The sequence below is a fragment of the Xenia sp. Carnegie-2017 genome, unplaced genomic scaffold, assembly GCF_021976095.1.
Source record: "Xenia sp. Carnegie-2017 unplaced genomic scaffold, XeniaSp_v1 HiC_scaffold_21, whole genome shotgun sequence".
Classification (NCBI taxonomy): domain Eukaryota; kingdom Metazoa; phylum Cnidaria; class Anthozoa; order Malacalcyonacea; family Xeniidae; genus Xenia; species Xenia sp. Carnegie-2017.
In genome coordinates, this window is record NW_025813484.1 from 1,031,272 (window position 1) to 1,059,234 (window position 27,963).

Here is a 27,963-nt window from a genome sequence, read left to right on the forward strand (position 1 = left end):
ACAAATATCTGCATGTAACCATTCAAAACATTTGGCATGTGCGTATATCTAGAAACATACTTAAAATAAATTGTCTTGTATAGAACAGTATTATAGTAAGTTTAGTTGAATGAAGTGTTTATAACTTCCTCAAATAAAAACTAGCATGAACGTTGATACTAACCACGTACGTTGTCCGGCATGAGGTCAAAATGAGGAAACATGAAACGCTGTCACAAATTAAAATATATAAAATGCGAAATAAAAAGTGAAGCCATGCAAAAGTACAATAATGATTTTATGTAGCTAGAAATTACGAAATAAACAATATTTTCCATTACTTTGTTTTAATATCTTTGTACTGAATACTATAGAATTTTTACAAAATCACACATAAATGGAGATGCGACTTTCCCAAACTAGACATGCGTACCCAAGTTCATCTTTGATGACCCTTGATGTACAAAATAATATGTTGCTTATTCAGCAAAAAATTTTAACTAGCTTCTTCAACTTTTCACTTCGGTTAGTGTGTAAAAATGCTAAATGAACATCTGAATTTCACTTTCTTTGTCATGTCACACTACATAACAAAGCAACTTTATCTCGTTTCCAAGGTAACATAATTTTCATTTATTAAATGTTGTAACAATCATAATTATTTTCTAATTACTGATTAAGTATTTTGACATGCTTAATTAATTCTTAAGTACGTCAAATGCATAACCATACGTATAATAAAAAATAAACGTTTCCAAGAAATGCAAATACTGACAACGGCTATTTTTTACCTTTTCATTTTACTGTCTCTTTGGCGTGAACAGGACTATGTTGAAGCAAGACAATATGGTAAAGAATGATGAAAATCTTTTTAGATATTGTTTAGTTTGTGCAATCTCTGCAAATATAACAACAAGAAATGCTGTATTTTTAGATTTGGCTTATCGTATAAGATCTGTACAATTTAATGAATGTCACCTAAACGTACCATTTAAAGAACGTTTTTTTACACATTTGGACGACTGTCCACGATGGTGCTTGCAATTTCCCAAATGTCAGACTGTATACGCATACTCTGTTTCCTCATCTTATCGCTGCGCAATCAGTAATGAAAATTTTTTTCCAACCGCATATGGTTGTATGCCTTTTTTTGACTATTATCACTGGAAAAAATGTAAGTGTACAAAAATTAGAAACTCAGTGTTCATTCAAAAGTAAAATCGATGTTCATAAATTTTGTCATTTTAGATTCGGTAAGAGTATTGCGTACAACTAAAGAAACGCCTCCTACCACAAAGGAGAAAACAACAAAAGAAATAACCACGACAGAAAGACCAACAACAGAAAGACCAACAACAGAAAGACCAACAACAGAAAGACCAACAACCGAAATGACCACGACAGAAATGACAACAACAGAAATGGTGACGACAGAACCTTTGACAACAGAAGTATCAACAACAGAATTGATAACCACAAAGATGACAACAAGTAACTTTACTGGAAATAAATTAAATGTATAGGAAGTTATTAGTTTATTTTAAATGCTAATTTTCTCAGCTTCTATTCCATGGAAGTTTGCCGAGCATCATGGTAAATGTTTAAGAGCACCACACTATAAACGCTACAAGACAAAGCATAGCTCAAAGTGTAGAAAGGCGTGCAAAAAGGAACGCAGATGTTGGATGACTGTTTATAACGCCAGAAAAAACGTGTGTTATTTTGCATCAACAAAGAAAAATATCAAACACATGACGAAATGCCCTTGGAGTAACAAAATATTTGAGAAACTAAGTATATTTGTAAATTATAATTTTTACATACGGAGGAAAGTGGGTACATAACATTGTTTTTTCTTTAGTTGACAAAAATGACAAAGGATATCGTTACGTCACTAAGAAAAATTCAGGAAACACTTCCAACGCTAGCATCTATAAAACAACAATGGTTGTCTTGGCGACTTACTTGCTGAGCAATGTGCAATAATCCAAAATTATATGTGTTGTAAAGTACAAAACTCTTAAATCATATGTGTTGTGAAGTATAAACTGGTTCTACTCTAAATATTGTTGAACAAACTTTAATATTGTGCTATCCTAACATATAAAATTTGTGAAGGCGTATATATTTATTTAACAATAACAACTATATTGCATAAGTTGATTGTGATTTTTGCCTTTTCTACGTATGACCAACATTTGAGCGCGAGTTAAACTTGTGAGATTTTATAGAAACAAAGGTCTTGGAAACGAGTTTTGTTAAAAATCGAAAAGATATCGAAAGATACAGTCCCTAGAGTGTTATTGAACCAGCAACGGGAAAGCTGAGAGAAGTTTTCCATCAAAATATACTCAACAAAAGAAAAAAAATAGAAAAATTAATATCAAAATATTTACAAAAAAAATTTTATTCGAAATATGTGAACTGTTGCAGATATTCACTAATAGCAACTTGTCCATCCCAGCAAGAAAATGAATTTATAAAAGTAACTCAAAAGCGAGAGGCTTTCTCATGACGATGATTTACACCCATAGCACGAAAAAGATGGCCACTTACTACAGTCAAAATCAAAAGAAATTTGTAAAAACATTTTTACATTAGATAAACATTAATGAAGTATAAATATAGGTAGAAGGAAATGACTATTAGATATAGACTTTTCACTTTCTTCTTTTTATATATTAATGGCTCTCTTTCTTGCACATTTTTGTTTTAGTCGTATGGTAATTGATAAATAAGATTAGGCAAAGCCATCATAATTCATAAAGAAATATTCAATTACATCATACAAAAGTAATTAACTTAACAATATAACAGTCTTATTTATAGCTTTTTTTAAATATATTTGTTGCTCTCTTGTACTTTTCTTGAAAACGTTTTTCTACTCGACAAATATCTGCATGTAACCATTCAAAACATTTGGCATGTGCGTATATATAGAAACATACTTAAAACAAATTGTCTTGTATAGAACAGTATTATAGTACGTTTAGTTGAATGAAGTGTTTATAACTTCCTCAAATAAAAACTAGCATGAACTTTGATACTAACCACGTACGTTGTCCGGCATGAGGTCAAAACGGGGAAACATGAAACGCTGTCACAAATTAAAATAAATAAAATGCGAAATAAAAAGTGAAGCCATGCAGAAGTACAATAATGATATTATGTAGCTAGAAATTACGAAATAAACAATATTTTCCATTACTTTGTTTTAATATCTTTGTACTGAATACTATAGAATTTTTACAAAATCACACAAAACTAGAGATGCGACTTTCCTAAACTAGACATGCGTACCCAAGTTCATTTTTGTTGACCCCTGATGCACAAAATAATATGTTGCTTAGTCAGCGAAAATTTTTAACTAGCTTCTTCAACTTTTCACTTCGGTAAGTGTGTAAAAATGCTAAATGAACATCTGAATTTTACTTTCTTTGTCATGTCACACTACATAACAAAGCAACTTTATCTCATCTCCAAGGTAACATAATTTTCATTTATTAAATGTTGTAACAATCATAATTAACTTCTAATTACTGATTGAGTATTTTGACATGCTTAATTAATTCTTAAGTATAACCTTCAAATGCATAACCATACGTATAATAAAAAATAAACGTTTACTGGAAATGCAAATACTGACAACGGCTATTTTTTACCTTTTCATTTTACTGTCTCTTTGGCGTGAACAGGACTATGCTGAAGCAACACAATATGGTAAAGAATGATGAAAAATATTTTTAGATATTGTTTAGTTTGTGCAATCTCCGCAAATATAACAACAAGAAATGCTGTATTTTTAGATTTGGTTTATGGTATAAGAGCTGTAAAATTGAATGGATGTTACATTAACAGACCAGATAAAAAACGTTATGTTAGACATTTTGACGATTGTCCACGATGGTGCTTGCAAATTCCCAAATGTCTGACTGTATACCAATACTTTACACTCTCATCTTATCGGTGCGTAATCAGTTACGGAAATTTGAAATATTCCGCAAGTGGTTGTCTCGTTGGTTATCACTATGATTACTGGAAAAAATGTAAGTCTACAAAAATTAGAAACTCAGTGCGAATTCAAATACAAAATCAATGTTAATAAATTTCTTATTTTAGATTCGGTAAAAAAATTGCGTACAACTAAAGAAACGCCCCCTACCACTAATGAAAAAACAACAAAAGAAATAACCACGACAGAAAGACCAACAACAGAAAGACCAACAACCGAAATGACCACGACAGAAATGACAACAACTGAAATGGTGACGACAGAACCTTTGACAACAGAAGTATCAACAACAGAATTGATAACCACAAAGATGACAACAAGTAACTTTACTGGAAATAAATTAAATGTATAGGAAGTTATTAATTTATTTTAAATGCTAATTTTCTCAGCTTCTATTCCATGGAAGTTTGCCGAGCATCATGGTAAATGTTTAAGAGCACCACACTATAAACGCTACAAGACAAAGCATAGTTCAAAGTGTAAAAAGGCGTGCAAAAAGGAACGCAGATGTTGGATGACTGTTTATAACGCCAGAAAAAACGTGTGTTATTTTGCATCAACAAAGAAAAATATCAAACACATGACGAAATGCCATCAGAGTAACAAAATATTTGAGAAACTAAGTATATTTGTAAATTATAATTTTTACATATGGAGGAAAGTGGGTACATAACATTGTTTTTTCTTTAGTTGACAAAAATGACAAAGGATATCGTTACGTCACTAAGAAAAATTCAGGAAACACTTCCAACGCTAGCATCTATAAAACAACAATGGTTGTCTTGGCGACTTACTTGCTGAGCAATGTGCAATAATCCAAAATTATATGTGTTGTAGAGTACAAAACTCTTAAATCATATGTGTTGTGAAGTATAAACTGGTTCTACTCTAAATCCTGTTGAACAAACTTTAATATTGTGCCATCCTGACATATAAAATTTGTGAAGGTGTATATATTTATTTAACAATAACAACTATATTTCACAAGTTGACTGCGATTTTTGCCTTTTCTACGTATGACCAACATTTGAGCGCGAGTTAAACTTGTGAGATTTTATAGAAACAAAGGTCTTGGAAACGAGTTTTGTTAAAAATAGAAAACATATCGAAAGGTACAGTCCCCAGAGTGTTATTGAACCAGTAACGGGAAAGCTGAGAGGAGTTTGCCATCAAAATATACTCATTAAAAGAAAAATTAGAAAAATTAATATCAAAATATTTACAAAAAAAGTTTTATTCGAAATATGTTAACTGTTACAGATATTCTTTAAAAGTGACTTGTCCATCCAAGCTAGAAAATGAATTTATAAAAGTAACTCAAAAGCGAGAGGCTTTCTCATGACGACGATTTATACCCATAGCATGAAAAAGATGTCCATTTACTACAGTCAAAATCCAAAGAAATTTGTAAAAACATTTTTACATTAGATAAACATTAATTAAGTAAAAAAAAGGTAGAAGGAAATAACTATTAGATATAGACTTTTCCCTTCCTTCTTTTTATATATTAATGGCTCTCTTTCTTGCGCATTTTTGTTTTAGTCGTATGGTAATTGATAAATAAGATTAGGCAAAGCCATCATAATTCATAAACAAATATTCAATTACATCATACAAAAGTAATTAACTTAACAATATAACTGTTTTATTTATAGCTTTTTTCAAATATATTTGTATTTTTCTTGAAAACGTTTTTCTGCTCGACAAATATCTGCATGTAACCATTCAAAACATTTGGCATGTGCGTATATCTAGAAACATACTTAAAATAAATTGTCTTGTATAGAACAGTATTATAGTAAGTTTAGTTGAATGAAGTGTTTATAACTTCCTCAAACAAAAACTAGCATGAACTTTGATACTAACCACGTCCGTTGTCCGGCATGAGGTCAAAATGAGGAAACATCAAACGCTGTCACAAATTAAAATATATAAAATGCGAAATAAAAAGTGAAGCCATGCAAAAGTACAATAATGATTTTATGTAGCTAGAAATTACGAAATAAACAATATTTTCCATTACTTTGCTTTAATATCTTTGTACTGAATACTATAGAATTTTTACAAAATCACACAAAACTAGAGATGCGACTTTCCTAAACTAGACATGCGTACCCAAGTTCATCTTTAATGACCCTTGATGTACAAAATAATATGTTGCTTAGTCAGCAAAAAATTTTAACTGGCTTCTTCAACTTTTCACTTCGGTTAGTGTGTAAAAATGCTAAATGAACATCTGAATTTCACTTTCTTTGTCATGTCACACTACATAACAAAGCAACTTTATCTCATCTCCAAGGTAACATAATTTTCATTTATTAAATGTTGTAACAATCATAATTATTTTCTAATTACTGATTAAGTATTTTGACATGCTTAAGTAATTCTTAAGTACGTCAAATGCATAACCATACGTATAATAAAAAATAAACGTTTCCTAGAAATGCAAATACTGACAACGGCTATTTTTTACCTTTTCATTTTACTGTCTCTTTGGCGTGAACAGGATTATGTTGAAGCAACACAATATGGTAAAGAATGATGATAAATATTTTTAGATATTGTTTAGTTTGTGCAATCTCTGCAAATGTAACAACAAGAAATGCTCTATTTTTAGATTTGGTTTATCGTATAAGATCTGTACAAGTGAATGGATGTTACAATGTCAGACTAGAAAAACAACGGTATTTAAAGGATTTAAACGATTGTCCACGATGGTGCTTGCAAATTCCCAGATGTCTGACTGTATTGGCATATTTTGATTACAATATGTATCATTGCGTAATCAGTTATGGAAATTTTTTACCGACATATGGTTGTCCTCCTGGGGTATTTTACTGGAAAAAATGTAAGTCTACAGAAATTAGAAACTCAGTGTGAATTCAAATACAAAATCAATGTTTATAAATTTTTTTATTTTAGATTCGGAAAAAGTATTACGCACAAGTGAGTTGACTGGAAATAGTCAAATTCAAAATATGCAGAAAGTTGATTGTTTATTACAATATTATTTTTTCTGAGCCTCTCTCGCAAAGTTTACCGAGCATCGTAGTAAATGCTTAATATGAAATTTGGACACTAAAATCATTATTTTACTTTTTTATTCAGCTTTGCCGAGTGCACCTCGTAATTTACGTGTGTCTTCGTACACTAAAAATCTCATCAAAGCCACATGGTCGTCACCTAACGGATCTCTGTTTGTTGGTGTCATAAGCAACTACTCGGTTTGCATACGACGAGTGTCTTTGTCAACCTGCATATCTCCAATAATAGTTCCAAAAACACAAACATCATATACATTTACTGGTTTAAAACCTTACGTGCAATACACCATTGAAATATCTGCTGCTACTAAAGTTGGCTATGGTCCTCAAGCCAACATTACTCAAAGAACGAGAGAATCAGGTAGGAGGAGGGTGTATAACATTTAGAAATATGAAAAAACTTATGAAGGATAAATTTGATAGTGTTCATAAAATTAATGAATTTTAAAACAGTGTTAATTACTGAACTGTATTACCAACATGACTTTCAACAGAGCTTAATAATTGCATTTAGTTTACTTTTTTCTTATTTAATAAATATAACTCATTTCAAATAAGAAAATAATCAAATTCAGAAGAACGTTTTCTGATTTTCATAACATTTTTAATGTTTCAAATTTAACAATTTGTTCGACTTTAGTTCCTAATGGTCCTCCTACGAAGTTTCAAATAACTCGTGTGGATGCAACAAATATCACTACTTCCTGGCTTCCTCCAGATCCTACATTACGCAATGGAAGAATCATCAATTACAAACTCTGTATTAAGATTGGCAATACTTCTCAAGGACCATGTTTACTTCAAATTACTACAGGCAATATCACAGTTTCCACTTTTTCGAACTTAAAGCCTTACACCAAGTACTACATAAGAATTTCAGCTGCAACAAAGATTGGATATGGTCCATCAGCAGTTGTAACTACTAAGACACAAGAGGCAGGTAAGAAAAGAATGAACCCAAAGAGTCTCTACGGTTGACGCAAGTTAAATAATATAAAAAGATTACGAAGTTGTAAATGCATTGGATGGAGTAGGCTTTCATTTTTACAGTTACATTTTAAATCGTCTTACAAATTTTTGCATTCCTTTGTAATGTTAACATTTTCCCCCTTTTTTCTCCCTTCAGAACCGTTGGGCAAGCCTCGCATCTTAAAGATCATGTCATACACTGAAAATTTTATCAAGGCAACATGGTCGTCACCTGACCGCTCCTTGCTTAATGGTATTTTGACCAACTACTCTGTTTGCATTTGTCGTCAATCTTTGTCGACATGCACGCCTAAAGTAATTGTTCCATTCTCGAAAACATCATATACATTTACTGGTTTAAAACCTTACGTGCAATATACCATTGAAATATCTGCTGCTACAAAGGCTGGCTACGGTCCTCGAGCCAAGATTACTCAAAGAACGAAAGAATCAGGTAAGAGACGATTTTAGTGGTAATTGTTAATAATCTTGCTCCTCGAAAGATTTTTACAGGTTTTAGCAGTAAAAGATAATATGTTAGTAAAGATAAAACTTGTTAGTAAGATAATGAAAAAATTTGAAAACTGTTGTATGCTTTTAGAAAAAAACTAATGTTTTCAGAAATAGATTTTTGTCAATTTTATTGACGAATATATAAAAAAATAATCAACATGTCGCTTACAGCGAAGCTTTTTTGAAGTGTACCGAAAAAATACCAACATTAATTCTTGTCAAAATTGTTATTTATGTTTAGCACTTGGCAGCTCATTTTACATTTGTTTTTTAGTGTTGTATTATGCAAATTTTAACACTTGAAAGGGATAGAAAAACGAATTTGAACATCGATGAAAAAAAACTATTGAAATGGATAAATATATATTGAATTACTGAAAAACGGAAAAGGTTAAAAAGTTTGGTGCCATTTAAGGAAGCAGCTAATGTGTTAAGAACTAGATTTTTATTTCCATGATTTTTATAGTCCATCTCGGATACCAGTATTGATAAAATCGTGCATATTGTACTTTTAAGTATATGAATACACAAAAGTAATACAAAGCAATCAATTGCGCAAGTTAAATGACATGTATTTAAATTGAAATATTTTAAAAAACCCTGAATGTTTTTGCTATCTCAAAAATTAAATTTTCTGTTAGCTTAATTTCTTTTGAATTATTTTTCTTTATTCCACTAGTACCCAGTGGTCCTCCGCGACTTATAATGGTAAAAGATGTTACTGCCAGAAGCTTAAAATTAGCCTGGTCTCCACCTGAAAAGCATCGTCGAAATGGAATCATTACCAAGTATGGTGTGTGCTATATAGAGACAAACTCTGGCCAAATTTGTAGCATCGTGAATTATATTACTGATGGAAAATCATTAAGCAAAATCATCAAAGGGTTGAAACCATATACGGAATACTTATTGGCAGTTATGGCGAGTACAATTATAGGCTGGGGACCGAAAGCAGTTATCTCACGAAAAACTCTTTCTTCTCGTGAGTTAAAAATTTAAACATGCTACAGCATATAAAATTTTTGAAAAGATTGTTGGCTTGATTTGCCATCCACTTATTTCTCAGTTCCTTCTGGACCACCACGTGCTCTTTATGCTATGAGAAGTGGTCCACATATTCTACTGATATCTTGGAAACCTCCAAATGCTACAATGCAAAATGGTCATATCACCGGCTATAGACTTTGTGTACATGAAAAATATTTGAATGCACCGTGTCGCAATTACATTACCGTGCCTAAAACTCAATTGTTTCATTCTGAAGACAATTTGAAGCCTTATACATTGTATAATATTCACGTCGAAGCAAGAAATGCTCTAGGTTATGGTCCTGCTAATCACATTGATTTTCGCACCGGAGAAGCAGGTATCTGATTTTACGAAATATGTACTTGATATGTTCATTTTGATAATCAGAATAAACACTACTTCGTTTATATAGCACCATCTGCTCCACCTAAAAATGCAGTCTTACGAACTTTAAGTTCAAGATCAATTGAAATAAATTGGACAGCTCCTGATATTAAGGATCAAAATGGCATTCTTGTGCTTTATGAAGTTACTGCTTATGAGGAAATGTTTCATTCCAAAATTAGGAAGATCACAAGTATTTCCTTGTCTCCAAATATCACTTTGTGGAAGAACAATAGCTTGAATCCATTCATCAATTACACATTTCATATTAAAGCTGGAACAATTGCAGGAGTTGGACCGCCTGCTGTTCTTCACAAACATGGCAATGGTAAGATGTTTATTATTTGTATTTGCATTTTAACAAAATGTGTGCAGCAACAACCTACCAATGTACAACTAAACTGTAAGCTTATTTTTTATTTAACAACGGAACAAAATACCAGATATAAAGGAGGAAAGTAAGTTTATGAATCTTTCTTAAATTTGAATTTATTTATTTAAAAATACATGACAACAAACGAAAATGAATAAGTATTTTTTGTTTCATTTTCAGGTGTTATAATGTTCTCTGGAATAGCTGGGGTGTCTATCTTTGTATTGGTACTGATCGTCATTGTCATTATTTGTGTTTCATGGAAAAAAAGAATGCTATCTTATGATAGGTGACGAATTAATTCTGTATCAAACTCTTTCGTACAACAAGAATTTAATTTTGCGTTAGACCTCTTAAATTGGTTTGTTACGTTTTTTTTTGTCAAAGTCTACTGCTTTTAAATAAAAATATCTGCAAAAATAGGTTTTCAAAGAAAGGCCAGGAACGGACTTGTGCATACGATGCTAACGTTTTGTTTCGTCTCATGTAAATTTGAAAATTACCATCTATTACGGTTTATTTTGAAAACAATCCTCTTTGTACTTTTTTCAGTTGTTAATGAACTATATGGTTCCTAGTTAGTTAAATATATATTAATTACTCTGCAAAAAGTTACAAGAACATTAAGGAGAGAAATTTTGTCACTATAGTTTCACTTTATTATTCTCTCCTTTACAATTTTCACAAATTACTGATATCAAACTGTTATTCAAATGTTGTCTTGCGTCTATCAGACAAACCCAAACTAAAACAAACTTACACTAGTAAACTCCTTTTTCCTCTAATTTTAAAAAAATTACTCGGTGTGAACAAATTATTGAAATGTATTGCTGATGAGTCTGTTTGAAAATTGTTTTTATTGGGCTTTAGTGTTTCTTCATCTTTTCTCATGTTTTATACAGATACACAAATGTTGTTTCTTCGAAAATTCATGATGCAGACTCTGAGTACGATAATGTTTCATCAGGAGAGAGAGGTACTCTACGTAAAATTGAAATATCTTCCTTTAAAGAGAACAAGTTTTTTCTTTCATTTACTGGACTAATAATACCAATGTTTCTTTTATAAAACAAATCTCTTCTTGTATCAAGTGGCAGAGTTCTTCTCCACCACAAAGATGGTCGTTCTATTGTGATAAAATAAAGCCATCTTTCTCATAAAATAATTGCATGAATTGACCTCAAACTACTGTTATTACATGAATAGAAATGTTGATTGCTTTTTTGTGAGCATCTTTTGCACAAGAATTCTGTCGCAAAATACATAAAATTAATCTGTAGATGCTGAATGTACTTTTGAATTTTCTTTATACAGCTCAAAACCTGGATGGAACTACATTTGTTGTATCACAGTATGACTTTGGCAATGGTGCTGCAGAAAACCTGTATGGAACAGAAAATATGACAACTGATTCTGAAAACCTATATGACAGCAGTTCAGCAGCTGTTATTAGAGCCATTGGTGCTTCTAGTCATGATATCAGCAAATCATTACCTGAACCAAACAGTTCAGCGACTGTTCTTCCTGCTATTGAAGCTTCCAGTGAAAATATTCATGAATGTCAGATAATTCTACAGCAATAAACATATGATTCAATGATGGAAGTTCATGAAAATTCTGGAGTTAAATACTATACATCCTTAACCAAACAATTTCAACGTCAAAATAATCTGTATTAACTGTAACGAAACGTATTACAACAAGATTCATCAAATGCAGTAAATTTATATGATTCAATATCAAAACTCTTTACTTATTTTGCTTATGATTTTGTAGACGTTAATGATTTCAAAATCTTCGTGGTGAACTTGCGAAATGTGTTAACACCAATTTAGTGTAGTATAAATTGGAACGTAATTGTTGCCATCCTCTCTGAAACCGGAATTGTTAGTTTGTTTTTGAGTTTCTAGAGGTTCCATGATGTTATTATAAAAAAATGAAGAGGGAAATGATTTTAACACTGTTGCACATATCGTCATGTAACTTTTTACCACACGAGCTTTAGTTGCTAATTAACTGAAAAACCTTGAATATAAATACATCATAGTGTGTTAAAATGACTCTTTATCATTAGTATTGGAGTTAGCATTCCAGTTTAAATTAGAATGTTCGTTTGTTAACACTGATGGACGTTACGAATGTGAATGTTTACCCTCTTATGTTGGAGGTGGATAACTTTTATTAAAGGTAAAGACTTTAAAGTTTTAACTAAAATTTAAGTTCATACGATAAAGTTTTACATTGCTTTAACATGTTCTCAATGTGTTTTTTTTTTTGCAGAAACATAAGACAAAAAAACGTTTTGGAATTTTCAAGAATTAATTTACTCCAGCCTTTACCAAATGGAGGATTTCCGAGCATTGTGGTCAATGCTTAAAAGTATGAAACTGTTAACGTTAAAAGAAAGCATAGCTCAAAGTGTAAAAAGATGTGCAAAAAGGATCGCAGATGTTGGTTAAGTGTTTATGACGGGAGAAAAAACGCGTGTTAATTTGAATTAAAAAAGAAAAACATCAAACACTTGAAGAAATGCCATCACAGCAACAAAATATTTGAGAAACTAATTGTATTTATAAATTTTTATTTAATTTATTTTTACATACAAAGATAAAATTGCTACATAACATTGTTTTTTCTTTAATCGACAAAAATGACAAGGAGATCGTTACATGACTTACGTCAGCAAGAAAAATTCAGGAAACACTTCTAGCTCTAGCATTTAAAAAACAGCCATTGTCCTACTAGTTACGTACTTGTTGAACAATCTGCAATAATCTAAAATCAATCAAGATAACTATGATTGACATATAATGATATTTATATTTATTTAACAATAACAACTATATTGCAAAAGTTGATGATGATTTTTTGCCTTTTTTTATATATGACCAACATTTCAGTTAATCTTGTGAGCATTTTGTGGAAAAGATCCGGGAAACGAGTTTATTGTCTTTGACTAAAGTTTTTGGAGATAGCCATTACCAAAATAAAGAACAAAAGATACAATATCTAGAAATACAAATGGTAAAATTATATTATAAATGTAATTAACCTTTTTACAATTCATCTACTTAAATGAATGAACTATCGACTGCAACAGGGAAGCTGCTTGTACATGCAACCTGCTAAAATTTTGATGGACTGAAGTTCCCGTGTATTACCACGTCATGAAACACGATTTTTTTAAGCATTCGACCAATCGGCACCTGTGTTTTTAAAAGGTTATTTTATAATACTAAAGAAACATCTGAAGTGTTCTTTGTTTTTTTGAAATGTCAGATTTTATATGGAAGAGTGATCTCATCTTAGTTTATATAATTAACAAATTTCTATGATGGCATAATATTTGTTTATTAAATAATGTTAGCAATCATAATCATGGACTAATTACTGATTGATTGTTTTCAATTGCTTAATGAATTCATTATTATTTCATCATTATTATTTTAATTGCGTGACAATACGTAAAATGATGTAAGCAATCGTAATTAACTACTAATTACTGATTAATGATTTTGACATGCTTAACCAATTCATGATTACTTTAATTCCGTCACCATACGTATAATAGAAAATAAACGTTTCTTAAAAATGCAAATTGTGACAACGGCTATTTTTTACCTTTTCACTTTACTATCTCTTTGGCGTGAAGAGGATTATGCTAAAGCAAGAAAATATGGTAAAGTATGATGAAAAATCTTTTTAGATATTGTTTAGTTTGTGCAATCTCTGCAAATATAACAAGAAGAAATGCTGAATTTTTAGATTTGGTTTATCGTATAAGATCTGTACCATTGAATGGATGTTACAATGTCAGACTAAATAAAGATGGTTATTTTAAGGATTTAAACGATTGTCTACGACGGTGCTTGCAAATTCCCAGATGTCTGACTGTAATGACATATTTAGATTACGATATGTATCGATGCGTAATCAGTTATGGAAATTTTATGCCATCAAGGGGTTGTCCTTCTGGTCTTCAGTTTTTTTACTGGAAAAAATGTAAGTCTACAAAAATTAGAAACTAAGTGTGAATTCAAATACAAAATCAATGTTTATAAATATTTTTATTTTAGATTCGGAAAAAGTATTCCGCACAAGTGAGTTGACTGGAAATAGTTAAATTCAAAATATGCAGAAAGTTGATTGTTTATTACAATGTTATTTTTTCTGAGCCTCTCTCGCAAAGTTTACCGAGCATCGTAGTAAATGCTTAATATGAAATTTGGACCCTAAAATCATTATTTTACTTTTTTATTCAGCTTTGCCGAGTGCACCTCGTAATTTACGTGTGTCTTCGTACACTAAAAATCTTATCAACGCCTCATGGTCGTCACCTAACAGATCTCTGTTTGTTGGTGTCATAAGCAACTACTCGGTTTGCATACGACGAGTGTTTTTGTCAACCTGCCTATCTCCAATAATAGTTCCAAAAACACAAACATCTCATACATTTACTGGTTTAAAACCTTACGTGCAATACACCATTGAAATATCTGCTGCTACTAAAGTTGGCTATGGTCCTCGCGCCAACATTACTCAAAGAACGAGAGAATCAGGTAGGAGGAGGATGTATAATGTTTATTTATGAACATCAAACATTCATGTATGAATAAATTTTGATAATATTCATATAATTATAGATTCTAATAGAATTAGTTATTTAAATGACTGACATGATTATAAACCGAGCTTATTAATTACTCTATGTGCCCATGCGGTATATGGAGTTTTAAATTCTTCTTTTGTGTTTTTGATTTTTTTTCGATGTTGTAAATTGGCCACTGATTTACTTAAAAGTTCATAATACAGTAATATTACGTATTTTTTAATGGATGATAAAATACTAGAATAAAGTAGGAAGTCTTTAAAATTAGGGAGACTTTCTTTTATATTTCCAATGAAATGTTCATACAACCAACAATTACATAGTGACTTTAGTACATCTGTGTTCTTATAAATTACTTTTTAAGTAATTCAAATTAACAATATTTTTAATGCTTCAAATCTAAAAGTTTATTTAATTTTAGTTCCTGATGGTCCTCCTACGAAGTTTCAAATATCTCGAGTGGATGCAACAAATATCACTGCTTCCTGGCTTCCTCCAGATCCAACATTACGCAATGGAAGAATCATCAATTACAAACTCTGCATTAAGATTGGCAGTACTTCTCAAGGACCATGTTTACTTCAAATTACTACAGGCAATATCACAGTGTACACTTTTTTGAACTTAAAACCTTACACCAAATATCATCTCAGAATTTCAGCTGTAACAAAGATTGGATATGGTCCAGCAGCAGTTTTAACAACTAGGACATTAGAGGCAGGTGAGAAAAGAATGAATCTGAAGTTTGTCTACAGTTTACGCATGTTTCATGACTTAGAAAGAATACAAATTGTAAATGTACAAATGTACATTGGTTGGTGGGTACTTTCATATTTATTGGATTCCTTTGTCATGACAACATTATTTTCCTTTTTATTCCTTAAGAGCCTTCGAGTGCACCTCGCAAGGTAAATGTCGTTTCATACACTAAAAATCTTATCAAGACAACATGGTCGTCACCTGACCGCTCCCTGCTCAATGGTATTTTAACCAAATACTCAGTGTGTATTCGACGACAGTCTTTGACATCATGCACAACTAAAGTAACTGTTCCATTCAAACAAACATCATATACATTTACTGGTTTAAAACCTTATGTGCAATACACCATTGAAATATCTGCTGCTACTAAGGCTGGCTATGGTCCTGGAGCCAAGATTACTCAAAGAACAAGAGAATCAGGTAGGAGAAGGATGTATAATATTTACAAATTGATTTTTAAGTGATTTGAATAATGAATAAATTTAATGTTTTAAATCCAACACTTTGTTTGATTTTAGTTCCTAATGGTCCACCTACGAAGTTTCAAATATCTCAAGTGGATGTAACGAATATTACTGCTTCCTGGCTTCCTCCAGATCTTGCATTACGCAATGGAAGAATCATCAACTACAAACTCTGCATTAAGATTGGCAGTACTTCTCAAGGACCATGTTTACTTCAAATTACTACAGGCAATATCACAACTTACATTTTTGTGAACTTAAAACCTTACACCAAGTATCATCTTAGAATTTCAGCAGCAACAAAGATTGGATATGGACCAGCAGCAGTTTTAACAACTAGGACATTAGAGGCAGGTGAGAAAAGACTAAAACCTGAAGATTGTCTAGAGTGTAAGAATTTTTCATGATATAAAAAGGTTGCAAATTGTAAAGGCATTGGTTGGCACATACTTTTATATTTACAGCTTACATTTTCAATTGTCTTGTAATGACAACATTTTCTGCCTTTTTATTCCTTCAGAACCATCGGGTGCACCTCGCAATTTAAATGTCGTTTCATACACCAAAAATCTTATCAAAACAACATGGTCGTCACCTGACAGCTCCCTGCACAATGGTATTTTAACCAAATATTCCGTGTGTATTCGACAACAGTCTATGACATCATGCACACCTAAAGTAATTGTTCCATTCACGAAAACATCATATACATTTACTGGTTTAAAACCTTACGTGCAATATACCATTGAAATATCTGCTGCTACTAAAGTTGGCTATGGTCCTGGAGCCAACATTACTCAAAGAACGAGAGAATCAGGTAGGAGGAGGATGTATAATATTTACAAATGGATTTTTAAGTGATTTGAATAATGAATAAATTTAATGTTTTAAATCCAACACTTTGTTTGATTTTAGTTCCTAATGGTCCACCTACGAAGTTTCAAATATATCAAGTGGATGTAACAAATATCACTGCTTCCTGGCTTCCTCCTGATCCTGCATTACGCAATGGAAGAATCATCAACTACAAACTCTGCATTAAGATTGGCAGTACTTCTCAAGGACCATGTTTACTTCAAATTACTACAGGCAATATCACAGTGTACACTTTTTCAAACTTAAAACCTTACACCAAGTATAATGTTGGAATTTCAGCAGCAACAAAGATTGGATATGGTCCAGCAGCAGTTTTAACAACTAGGACATTGGAGGCAGGTGAGAAAAGACTAAAACCTGAAGATTGTCTAGAGTGTAAGAATGTTTCATGATATAAAAAGGTTGCAAATTGTAAAAGCATTGGTTGGCAGATACTTTTATATTTACAGCTTACACTTTCAACTGTCTTGTAATGACAACATTTTCTGCCTTTTTATTCCTTCAGAACCATCGGGTGCACCTCGCAATTTAAATGTCGTTTCATACACCAAAAATCTTATCAAAACAACATGGTCGTCACCTGACAGCTCCCTGCTCAATGGTATTTTAACCAAATATTCAGTGTGTATTCGACAACAGTCTATGACATCATGCACACCTAAAGTAATTGTTCCATTCACGAAAACATCATATACATTTACTGGTTTAAAACCTTACGTGCAATATACCATTGAAATATCTGCTGCAACTAAAGTTGGCTATGGTCCTCGAGCCAACATTACTCAAAGAACGAGAGAATCAGGTAGGAGGAGGATGTATATTATTTATGAACATGAAACATTCATGGATGAATAAATTTTGATAATGTTCATAAAATTATTGATTTTAATAGAATTAGTTATTTAAATGACTGACATGATTATAAACCAAGCTTATTAATTACTCTATGTGCCCATGTTTTATATGGATTTTTAAATTCGCCTTTTGTGTTTTTGATTTTCTTTCGATGTTGTAAATTGGCCACTGATTTACTTATAAGTTCATTATACAGTAATATTAAGTATTTTTTAATGGATGATAAAATACTAGAATAAAGTAGGCAGTCTTTAAAATTAGGGAGACTTTCTTTTATATTTCCAATGAAATGTTCATACAACCAACAATTACATAGTGACTAAAGTACATCTGTGTTCTTATAAATTATTTTTTAAGTTATTCAAATTAAGAGTATTTTTAATGCTTGAAATCTAAAAGTTTATTTAATTTTAGTTCCTGATGGTCTACCTATGAAGTTTCAAATATCTCGAGTGGATGCAACAAATATCACTGCTTCCTGGCTTCCTCCAGATCCAACATTACGCAATGGAAGAATCATCAATTACAAACTCTGCATTAAGATTGGCAGTACTTCTCAAGGACCATGTTTACTTCAAATTACTACAGGCAATATCACAGTGTACACTTTTTCAAACTTAAAACCTTACACCAAGTACCATCTTAGAATTTCAGCAGCAACAAAGATTGGATATGGTCCAGCAGCATTTTTAACAACTAGGACATTAGAGGCAGGTGAGAAGAGAATGAGTCTGAAGATTGTCTACAGTGTAAGAATGTTTCATGATTTAAAAAGAATACAAATTGTAAATGTACAAATGTACATTGGTTTGTGGGTACTTTCATATTACGGTTTACATTTTTGACTGTCTTACAAATTTCTTGCATTCCTTTGTGATGACAACATTATTTTCCTTTTTATTCCTTCAGAACCATCGGGTGCACCTCGCAATCTAAATGTCGTTTCGTACACTAAAAATTTTATCAAGACAACATGGTCGTCACCTGACAGCACCCTGCTCAATGGTATTTTAACCAAATACTCACTGTGTATTCGACGACAGTCTTTGAAATCATGCACACCTAAAGTAATTGTTCCATTCACGAAAACATCATATACATTTACTGGTTTAAAACCTTACGTGCAATATACCATTGAAATATCTGCTGCTACTAAAGTTGGCTATGGTCCTGGAGCCAAGATTACTCAAAGAACAAGAGAATCAGGTAGGGGAAGGATGTATAATATTTACAAATGGATTTTTAAGTGATTTGAATAATGAATAAATTTAATATTTTAAATCCAACACTTTGTTTGATTTTAGTTCCTAATGGTCCACCCACGAAGTTTCAAATATCTCAAGTGGATGTAACAAATATCACTGGTTCCTGGCTTCCTCCAGATCCTGCATTACGCAATGGAAGAATCATCAACTACAAACTCTGCATTAAGATTGGCAGTACTTCTCAAGGACCATGTTTACTTCAAATCACGACAGGCAATATTACAGATTACACTTTTTCAAACTTAAAACCTTACACCAAATACCATCTTAGAATTACATCAGCAACAAAGATTGGATATGGTCCAGCAGCAGTTTTAACAACTAGGACATTAGAGGCAGGTGAGAAAAGACTAAACCCTGAAGACTGTCTACAGTGTAAGAATGTTTCATGATATAAAAGGTTGCAAATTGTAAAAGCATTGGTTGGCAGATACTTTCATATTTATAGCTTACACTTTTAATTGTCTTGTAATGACAACATTTTCTGCCTTTTTATTCCTTCAGAACCATCGGGTGCACCTCGCAATCTAAATGTCGTTTCGTACACGAAAAATTTTATAAAAGCAACATGGTCGTCACCTGACAGCTCCCTGCTCAATGGTATTTTAACCAAATACTCAGTGTGTATTCGACGACAGTCTTTGAAATCATGCACACCTAAAGTAATTGTTCCATTCACGAAAACATCATATACATTTACTGGTTTAAAACCTTACGTGCAATATACCATTGAAATATCTGCTGGTACTAAAGCTGGCTATGGTCCTCGAGCCAACATTACTCAAAGAACGAAAGAATCAGGTGAGAGGAGGATGTATGATATTTACAAATTGATTTTTAAGTTATTTGAATAATGGATAAATTTAATATTTTAAATCCAACACTTTGTTTGATTTTAGTTCCTAAAGGTCCACCCACGAAGTTTCAAATATCTCGAGTGTATGCAACAAATATCACTGGTTCCTGGCTTCCTCCAGATCCTGCATTACGCAATGGAAGAATCATTAATTACAAACTCTGCATTAAGATTGGCAGTACTTCTCAAGGACCATGTTTACTTCAAATCACGACAGGCAATATCGCAGATTACACTTTTTCAAACTTAAAACCTTACACCAAATACCATCTTAGAATTACATCAGCAACAAAGATTGGATATGGCCCAGCAGCAGTTTTAACAACTAGGACATTAGAGGCAGGTGAGAAAAGACTAAACCCTGAAGACTGTCTACAGTGTAAGAATGTTTCATGATATAAAAGGTTGCAAATTGTAAAAGCATTGGTTGGCAGATACTTTCATATTTATAGCTTACACTTTTAATTGTCTTGTAATGACAACATTTTCTGCCTTTTTATTCCTTCAGAACCATTGGGTGCACCTCGCAATTTAAATGTCGTTTCGTACACCAAAAATTTTATAAAAGCAACATGGTTGTCACCTGACCGCTCCCTGCTCAATGGTATTTTAACCAAATACTCAGTGTGTATTCGAGGACAGTCTATGACAACATGCACACCTAAAGTAACTGTTCCATTCTCACAAACATCATATACATTTACTGGTTTAAAACCCTACGTGCAATATATCATTGAAATATCCGCTGCGACGAAAGCTGGCTATGGTCCTCAAGCCAGGATTACTCAAAGAACGAGAGAATCAGGTAAAAGAGGATTTTAGTTGTATTTGTCATAATTCGTAATTTTTTGCAGTTTTTAACAATAAAAGATAACATGCTATTGAAATGGATAAATATATATTAAATTGCTGAAAAACGAATAGGGTTAAAAAGTTTTGTATCATTTGCATTTTCAAATTGTACTTTTATGTATGTGAGTACACCAAACTAACACAAAGCAATTTTATGGGCAACTTAAATGACATAAAAATCCCTGAATATTTTTGTCATTTTAAAAAATATGTATTTTATATCATCTTGATTTGTTTATAATTATTTTTTATTCTGCTAGTACCCAGTGGGCCTCCGCGACTTATAATAGTGAAAAATGTTACTGCCAGAAGCTTGAAATTAGCCTGGTCACCACCTGAAGAGCATCGTCGAAATGGAATCATTACCAAGTATGGTGTGTGCTATATAGAGACAAACTCTGGCCAAATTTGTAGCATCGTGAATTATATTACTGATGGAAAATCATCAAGCAAAATCATCAAAGGGTTGAAACCATATACAGAATACTTATTAGCAGTTATGGCGAGTACAAATTTAGGCTGGGGACCGAAAGCAGTTATCTCACAAAAAACTCTTTCTTCTCGTGAGTTAAAAGTTAAAACAGTATATAAAATTCTTGAAAAGATTGTTGGCTTGATTTGTCATTCACTTAATTTCTCAGCTCCTTCTGGATCACCACGTGCTCTTTATGCTATGAGAATTGGTCCACATATTCTACAAATATTCTGGCAACCTCCAAATGTTACAATGCAAAATGGTCATATCACCGGTTATAGACTTTGTGTACATGAAAAATATTTGAATGCGCCGTGTCGCATTTATATTACCGTGCCTAAAACTCAATTGTTTCATACTGAAGACAATTTGAAGCCTTATACATTGTATAATATTCACGTCGAAGCAAGAAATGCTCTAGGTTATGGTCCTGCTAATCACATTGATTTTCGCACCGGAGAAGCAGGTATCTGATTTTACAAAATGTGCACTTGATATGTTGATATTGAGAGTTTTGCATCACTTTAAACACTACGTCATTGATGTAGCACCATCTGCTCCACCTAAAAATGCAGTCTTACGAACTTTAAGTTCAAGATCAATTGAAATAAATTGGACAGCTCCCGATGTTAAAGATCAAAATGGCATTCTTGTGCTTTATGAAGTTATTGCTTACGAGGAAATGTTTCATTCCAAAGTTAAGAGGATTACAAACTCTTCCTTGTCTCCAAATATCACTGTATGGAAGAACAATAGCTTGAATCCAAACATCAATTACATATTTCATATTAAAGCTGGAACGATTGCAGGAGTTGGACCGCCTGCTGTTCTTCACAAACACGGCAATGGTAAGATGTTTATTATTTGTATTTTTATTTTAGAAAAATGTGCTCAGCAACAACCTATCAATGTACAACTGAACTATAAGCTCATTTTTTATTTAAGAAGAGAACAAAATACCAGATATAACGGGGGAAAGTAAGTTGTTGCATTTTTGTTAAATTTATTTAAACTATCAGTAATGATCAAGATAGGTTTTATTTATTTAGAAATATATAACAGCAAACGAAAACGAATAAGTATTTTTTGTTTCATTTTCAGGTGTTATAATGTTCTCTGGGATAGTAGGAGTGTCTATCTTTGTAGTGGTACTGATCGTCATTGTCATTATTTGTGTTTCATGGAAGAAAAGACTGCTACCTTATGATAGGTGAAGAATTAATTCTATATCAAACTCTTTTTGTACAACTAAAATATAATTTTTGTCACGTGTTATGTCAAAGTTTATTGCTTCTTAGCCAATTCGTTATTTGTTTTGTTTTAAAACAACATAGGCAAAAACTAGGTTTTCATTGAAAGGCCCAGAACGAATGTGTGTATATGTGTGTAACCTTAACGTTTTGTTTCGTCTCATGTAAAATTAAAAAATACTGTTTTTGTGCGTTTTGTTTTGAAAACCATCCTCTTTGTACCTGAATTTAGTTAATTGTAAGTGACATATATGAATCCTAATTATTTGAATACGTATTAATTATTGTGCAGAGAAATACAAGAATATTAAGAAGAGAATTTTTATCACTGTAGTTTTACTTTTACGTTTCTTTCCACTACAAATTTCACATAACTGTGTTATTAAAATTTTGTCTTGCGTCCTGTAGACAAAGCCAAACCAAAGTTACGTTTTAGCTCAAAGTTAAATTATTGAAAAAATTACAAAAAGATAGATACAGCGAGTGAATGTTTAACTCTCATTGTCATTTTATAGATGGTATAACCCCTACACTTACACACACCCTTTTTTTATGAAAAAATATGGACTTATTTGCTCATGCCGATATTGATTATATTTAATGCACGCATAATGTACTGAAGTAAATGGTTTGAACCCTGGATTATCGTTACATGTTTGTAAATGTAGATCGTCCAGTTTGGTATAGTCCTGAGAAGGACTGTTTTTGTTTTTGTTGACTGACGTTTCGACAACCTTAGCGGTAGTCATCTTCAGACTCTGAAGATGACTACCGCTAAGGTTGTCGAAACGTCATTCAGCAACAACAAAAACAGTCCTCAGGATTATACCAACCTGTACGATCTACATTTACAAACATGTAGCATAATGTACTGTTTATCAAAGCATCATGTTGTTGAAGGGTGCTTTGTTTTACTTGTTTTGTTTTGTTTTTTATGTTTTGTTTTGTTTTGACTTGTTTTGTTTTGTTTTTTTTGTTTTTTTTTGTTTTTTTTGTTTCGCTTTGTTTTGTTTTGTATTGTTTTGTTTTGTTTTGTTTTGTTTTGTTTTGTTTCTCTTTGTTTTGTTTTGTTTGATGCGTCATTTAGGTCGGTTACAATAAAAACATTCCCCCAGTCTCAAAAACATCCCACAGCCTAGAGATAATATCTCACTAATTTGGAAATATACCTAAACAAAATCACCGTTACTGTTTTCATTGGGTTTTCTTGCTTGTTCATATTGTCTTATGCTTTATACAGATACACCGATGTTGCTGTTTTGAAAATTCATGATGCAGACTCTGCGTACGATAATGTTTTATCAGGAGAGAGAGGTACTCTATGGAAAATTGAAATATCTCCTTTAAAGTGAACAAGCATTCTTCTTTCATTTACTGAACCAATAATACCAGTGTTTCTTTCATAAAATAAAATATCTTGTATCAAGTGGCAGAGTTCTTCTCCCTTACTTACATGCTCCTTCTATTGTGTTGTAATGTAGCCAATTTTCTCATAAAATATTTGGCCAAATTGACGCCAAATTACCGTTATTAAATGAATATAAATGTTTATTACTTATATGTGTGCATTTTTCGCACAAGAATATTGTTGCAAAACATAAGAAAATAAGCTGTAAATGTTAAATGTACTTTTGAATTTCCTTTATACAGCTCAAAACCTGTATGACGCAGCATTTGTAACAACTAAGTATGACATGGGCAATATTGCTGCAGAAAACCTGTATGGAACAGAAAACAAGACAACTGAAAACGTATATGACAACAGTTTAGCAGCTTTTACTGCAGCCATTGGTGCCTCTAGTCAAGATATTTATAGAAAGCCAGATAATGCACTGGAAATTGACATGTATGATTCAGAAGTGGAAATTTATGAACTTGCACAAGATGCTATGTCCCTGAAGCCAAGCACACTCAGCATTTCTTCAGCAAATATATCATTGAATGAACAAAGTACTATAGCAACTGTTGTTCCAGCCATTGAAGCTTCTAGTCAAGATAATTATAAAATGTCGGATAATGCTACAGCAATAGACATATATGATTCAAAGATGGAAATTCATGGACTTGCACAAGATTCTATGTCCCTGAAGCCAAGCACACTCAACAACTCTTCGGCAAATATATCAATAACTGAACCAAGTACCATAGCAACTGTTGTTCCAGCCATTAAAGTATCAGATAATGCCACAGAAATAAACATATATGATTCAAAGATGGAAATTCATGGACTTGGACAAGATTCTATCAAACATTCCCACACCAAAAATAGTCATCGAAAGCACCGGAAGACAAGGAAACTAAAGAATTCTTTAACAACCAAATCATTACCTAAACAAACTAGTTTAGCAGTTGTTGTTCCAGGCATTGGTGCCTCTAGTCAAGATATTTATACAATGTCAGATAATGCTACAGCAGTTGACATATATGATTCAAACATGGAAATTTATGAACTTGCTGAAGATTCTATCAAACATTCCCACACCAAAAATAGTCATCGAAAGCACCGGAAGTCAAGGAAACTGAAGAATTCTTTAACAACCAAATCTTTACCTAAACCAACTAGTTTAGCAGCTGTTATTCCTGCTATTGGTGCTTGTAGTGAAGATATTTATAGAATGTCAGATAATTCTACAGCAGTAGACATATATGATTCAAACATGGAAATTTATGAACTTGCAGAAGATTCTATCAAACATTCTCACACCAAAAATAGTCATCGAAAGCACCGGAAGTCAAGGAAACTGAAGAATTCTTTAACAACCAAATCTTTACCTAAACCAACTAGTTTAGCAGCTGTTATTCCTGCTATTGGTGCTTGTAGTGAAGATATTTATAGAATGTCAGATAATTCTACAGCAGTAGACATGTATGATTCAAACATGGAAATTTATGAACTTGCAGAAGATTCTATCAAACATTCTCACACCAAAAATAGTCATCAAAAGCACCGGAAGCCAAGGAAACTAAAGAATTCTTTAACAACCAAATCATTACCTAAACCAACTAGTTTAGCAGCTGTTATTCCAGCTATTGGTGCCTCTCGTCAAGATGTTTATAGAATGTCAGATGATGCTACAGCAGTAGACATATATGATTCAAACATGGAAATTTATGAACTTGCAGAAGATTCTATCAAACATTCTCACACCAAAAATAGTCATCGAAAGCACCGGAAGCCAAAGAAACTAAAGAATTCTTTAACAACCAAATCTTTACCTAAACCAACTGGCTTAGCAGCTGTTGTTCCAGCCATTGGTGCTTCTAGTCAAGATGTCTATAGAATGTCAGATAATGCTACAGCAGTTGACATATATGATTCAAACATGGAAATTTATGAACTTGCAGAAGATTCTATTAAACATTCTCACACCAAAAATAGTGATCGAAAGCACCAGAAGCCAAGGAAACTAAAGAATTCTTTAACAAACAAATCATTACCTAGACCAACTAGTTTAGCAGCTGTTATTCCAGCTATTGGTGCCTCTAGTCAAGATATTTATAGAATTTCAGATAATGCTACAGCAGTAGACATATATGATTCAAAGATGGAAGTTCATGGACTTGCACAAGATTCTAACAAACATTCCCACACCAAAAATAGTCATCGAAAGCACCGGAAGCCAAGGAAACTAAAGAATTCTGTAACAACCAAATCTTTACCTAAAGAAACTAGTTTAGCAGCTGTTATTCCTGCTATTGGTGCTTGTAGTGAAGATATTTGTACAATGTCAGATAATGTTACAGCACTAGACGTATATGATACAAACATGGAAGTTCATGGACTTGCACAAGATTCTATCAAACATTCTCACACCAAAAATAGTCATCGAAAGCACCGGAAGCCAAGGAATCTAAAGAATTCTTTAACAGCCATATCATTGCCTAAACCAACTAGTTTAGCAGTCGTTGTTCCAACCATTGGTGCCTCTAGTCAAGATGTCTATAGAATGAAAGATAACGCTACAGCAGTTGACATATATGATTCAAACATAGAAATTTATGAACTTGCAGAAGATTCTATCAAACATTCTCACACCAAAAATAGTCATCGAAAGCACCAGAAGCCAAGGAAACTAAAGAATTCTTTAACAACCAAATCATTACCTAAACCAACTAGTTTAGCAGCTGTTATTCCAGCTATTGGTGCCTCTAGTCAAGATATTTATAGAATTTCAGATAATGCTACAGCAGTAGACATATATGATTCAAAGATGGAAATTCATGAACTTGCAGAAGATTCTAACAAACATCCCCACACCAAAAATAGTCATCGAAAGCACCGGAAGCCAAGGAAACTAAAGAATTCTGTAACAACCAAATCATTACCTAAACAAACTAGCTTAGCAGCTGTTATTCCTGCTATTGGTGCTTGTAGTGAAGATATCTGTACAATGTCAGATGCTACAGCACTAGACGTATATGATACAAACATGGACGTTCATGGACTTGCACAAGATTCTATCAAACATTCTCACACCAAAAATAGTCATCGAAAGTACCGGAAGCCAAGGAATCTAAAGAAATCTTTAACAGCCATATCTTTACCTAAACCAATTAGTTTAGCAGTCGTTGTTCCAGCCATTGGTGCCTCTAGTCAAGATGTCTATAGAATGTCAGATAATGCTACAGCAGTTGACATATATGATTCAAACATGGAAATTTATGAACTTGCAGAAGATTCTATCAAACATTCTCACACCAAAAATAGTCATCGAAAGCACCGGAAGCCAAAGAAACTAAAGAATTCTTTAACAACCAAATCTTTACCTAAACCAACTGGCTTAGCAGCTGTTGTTCCAGCCATTGGTGCTTCTAGTCAAGATATTTATAGAATGTCAGATAATGCTACAGTTGTAGACAAATATGATTCGTAGATTGAAGTTTTTGAACTTGCAGAAGGATGTATAATACGTTGTGAACGCAAAAAAGTCACCAAAAATCTCAGAAATCAAGAACATGCAACAAATCTTCCAAAGCAAAAGCATTACGTAAACCAAAAAGAAAAGTCCATGAATTTTAAAATAAATAGTAGAAAAGGAATTTTTAGAATTAAAACTATAGATCCTTACACAGAGAAGTTCAACGTCAAAATAATCTGTATCAACTGTAACGAAACGTATTACCAGAAGATTCATCAAATGCAGTAAATTTATATGATTCAATATCAAAACTCTTTACTTATTTTGCTTATGATTTTGTAGACGTTAATGATTTCAAAATCTTTGTGGTGAATTTGCCTAATGTGTTAACACCAATGTTGTGTAGTATAAACTTGGACGTCAACGTTGCCATCCTTTCTGAAACCGGAATTGTTACTTTTTTGAGTTTATAGAGGCTCCATGATGTTATTTTAACAAATGAAAAGGGGATATGAATTAAACACGGTTGCACATATT

At 32.4% G+C, this 27,963-nt stretch overlaps 1 protein-coding gene across 1 annotated transcript; it reads left to right on the plus strand.

The window, feature by feature from the left end:
- The first annotated feature begins 825 nt into the window (after window positions 1–825).
- Window positions 826–27,870, plus strand: LOC124444464. Its single transcript, XM_046995086.1, has 27 exons — window positions 826–1,153; window positions 1,228–1,470; window positions 3,786–4,025; window positions 4,099–4,311; window positions 4,381–4,500; window positions 6,609–6,839; window positions 6,914–6,937; window positions 7,100–7,396; window positions 15,334–15,633; window positions 15,798–16,094; window positions 16,193–16,492; window positions 16,659–16,955; window positions 17,054–17,353; window positions 17,520–17,816; window positions 18,284–18,583; window positions 18,779–19,075; window positions 19,174–19,473; window positions 19,639–19,935; window positions 20,034–20,333; window positions 20,499–20,795; window positions 21,103–21,405; window positions 21,484–21,783; window positions 21,866–22,165; window positions 22,263–22,295; window positions 22,419–22,527; window positions 23,808–23,881; window positions 24,218–27,870. The coding sequence occupies exons 1-27, from the start codon at window positions 826–828 to the stop codon at window positions 27,439–27,441; spliced, it is 9,621 nt and encodes a 3,206-aa protein (XP_046851042.1). The 3' UTR covers window positions 27,442–27,870.
- Window positions 27,871–27,963: the final 93 nt, after the last annotated feature.

Coding starts and splice junctions, on each gene's coding strand:
- LOC124444464 (XM_046995086.1), top strand. CDS start 826: ATGGTAAAGAATGATGAAAATCTTTTTAGATATTGTTTAGTTTGTGCA. Junction 4,026..4,098: donor CTATGATTACTGGAAAAAAT/GTAAGTCTACAA, acceptor TTCTTATTTTAG/ATTCGGTAAAAAAATTGCGT. Junction 22,296..22,418: donor ACCAGATATAACGGGGGAAA/GTAAGTTGTTGC, acceptor TTTCATTTTCAG/GTGTTATAATGTTCTCTGGG.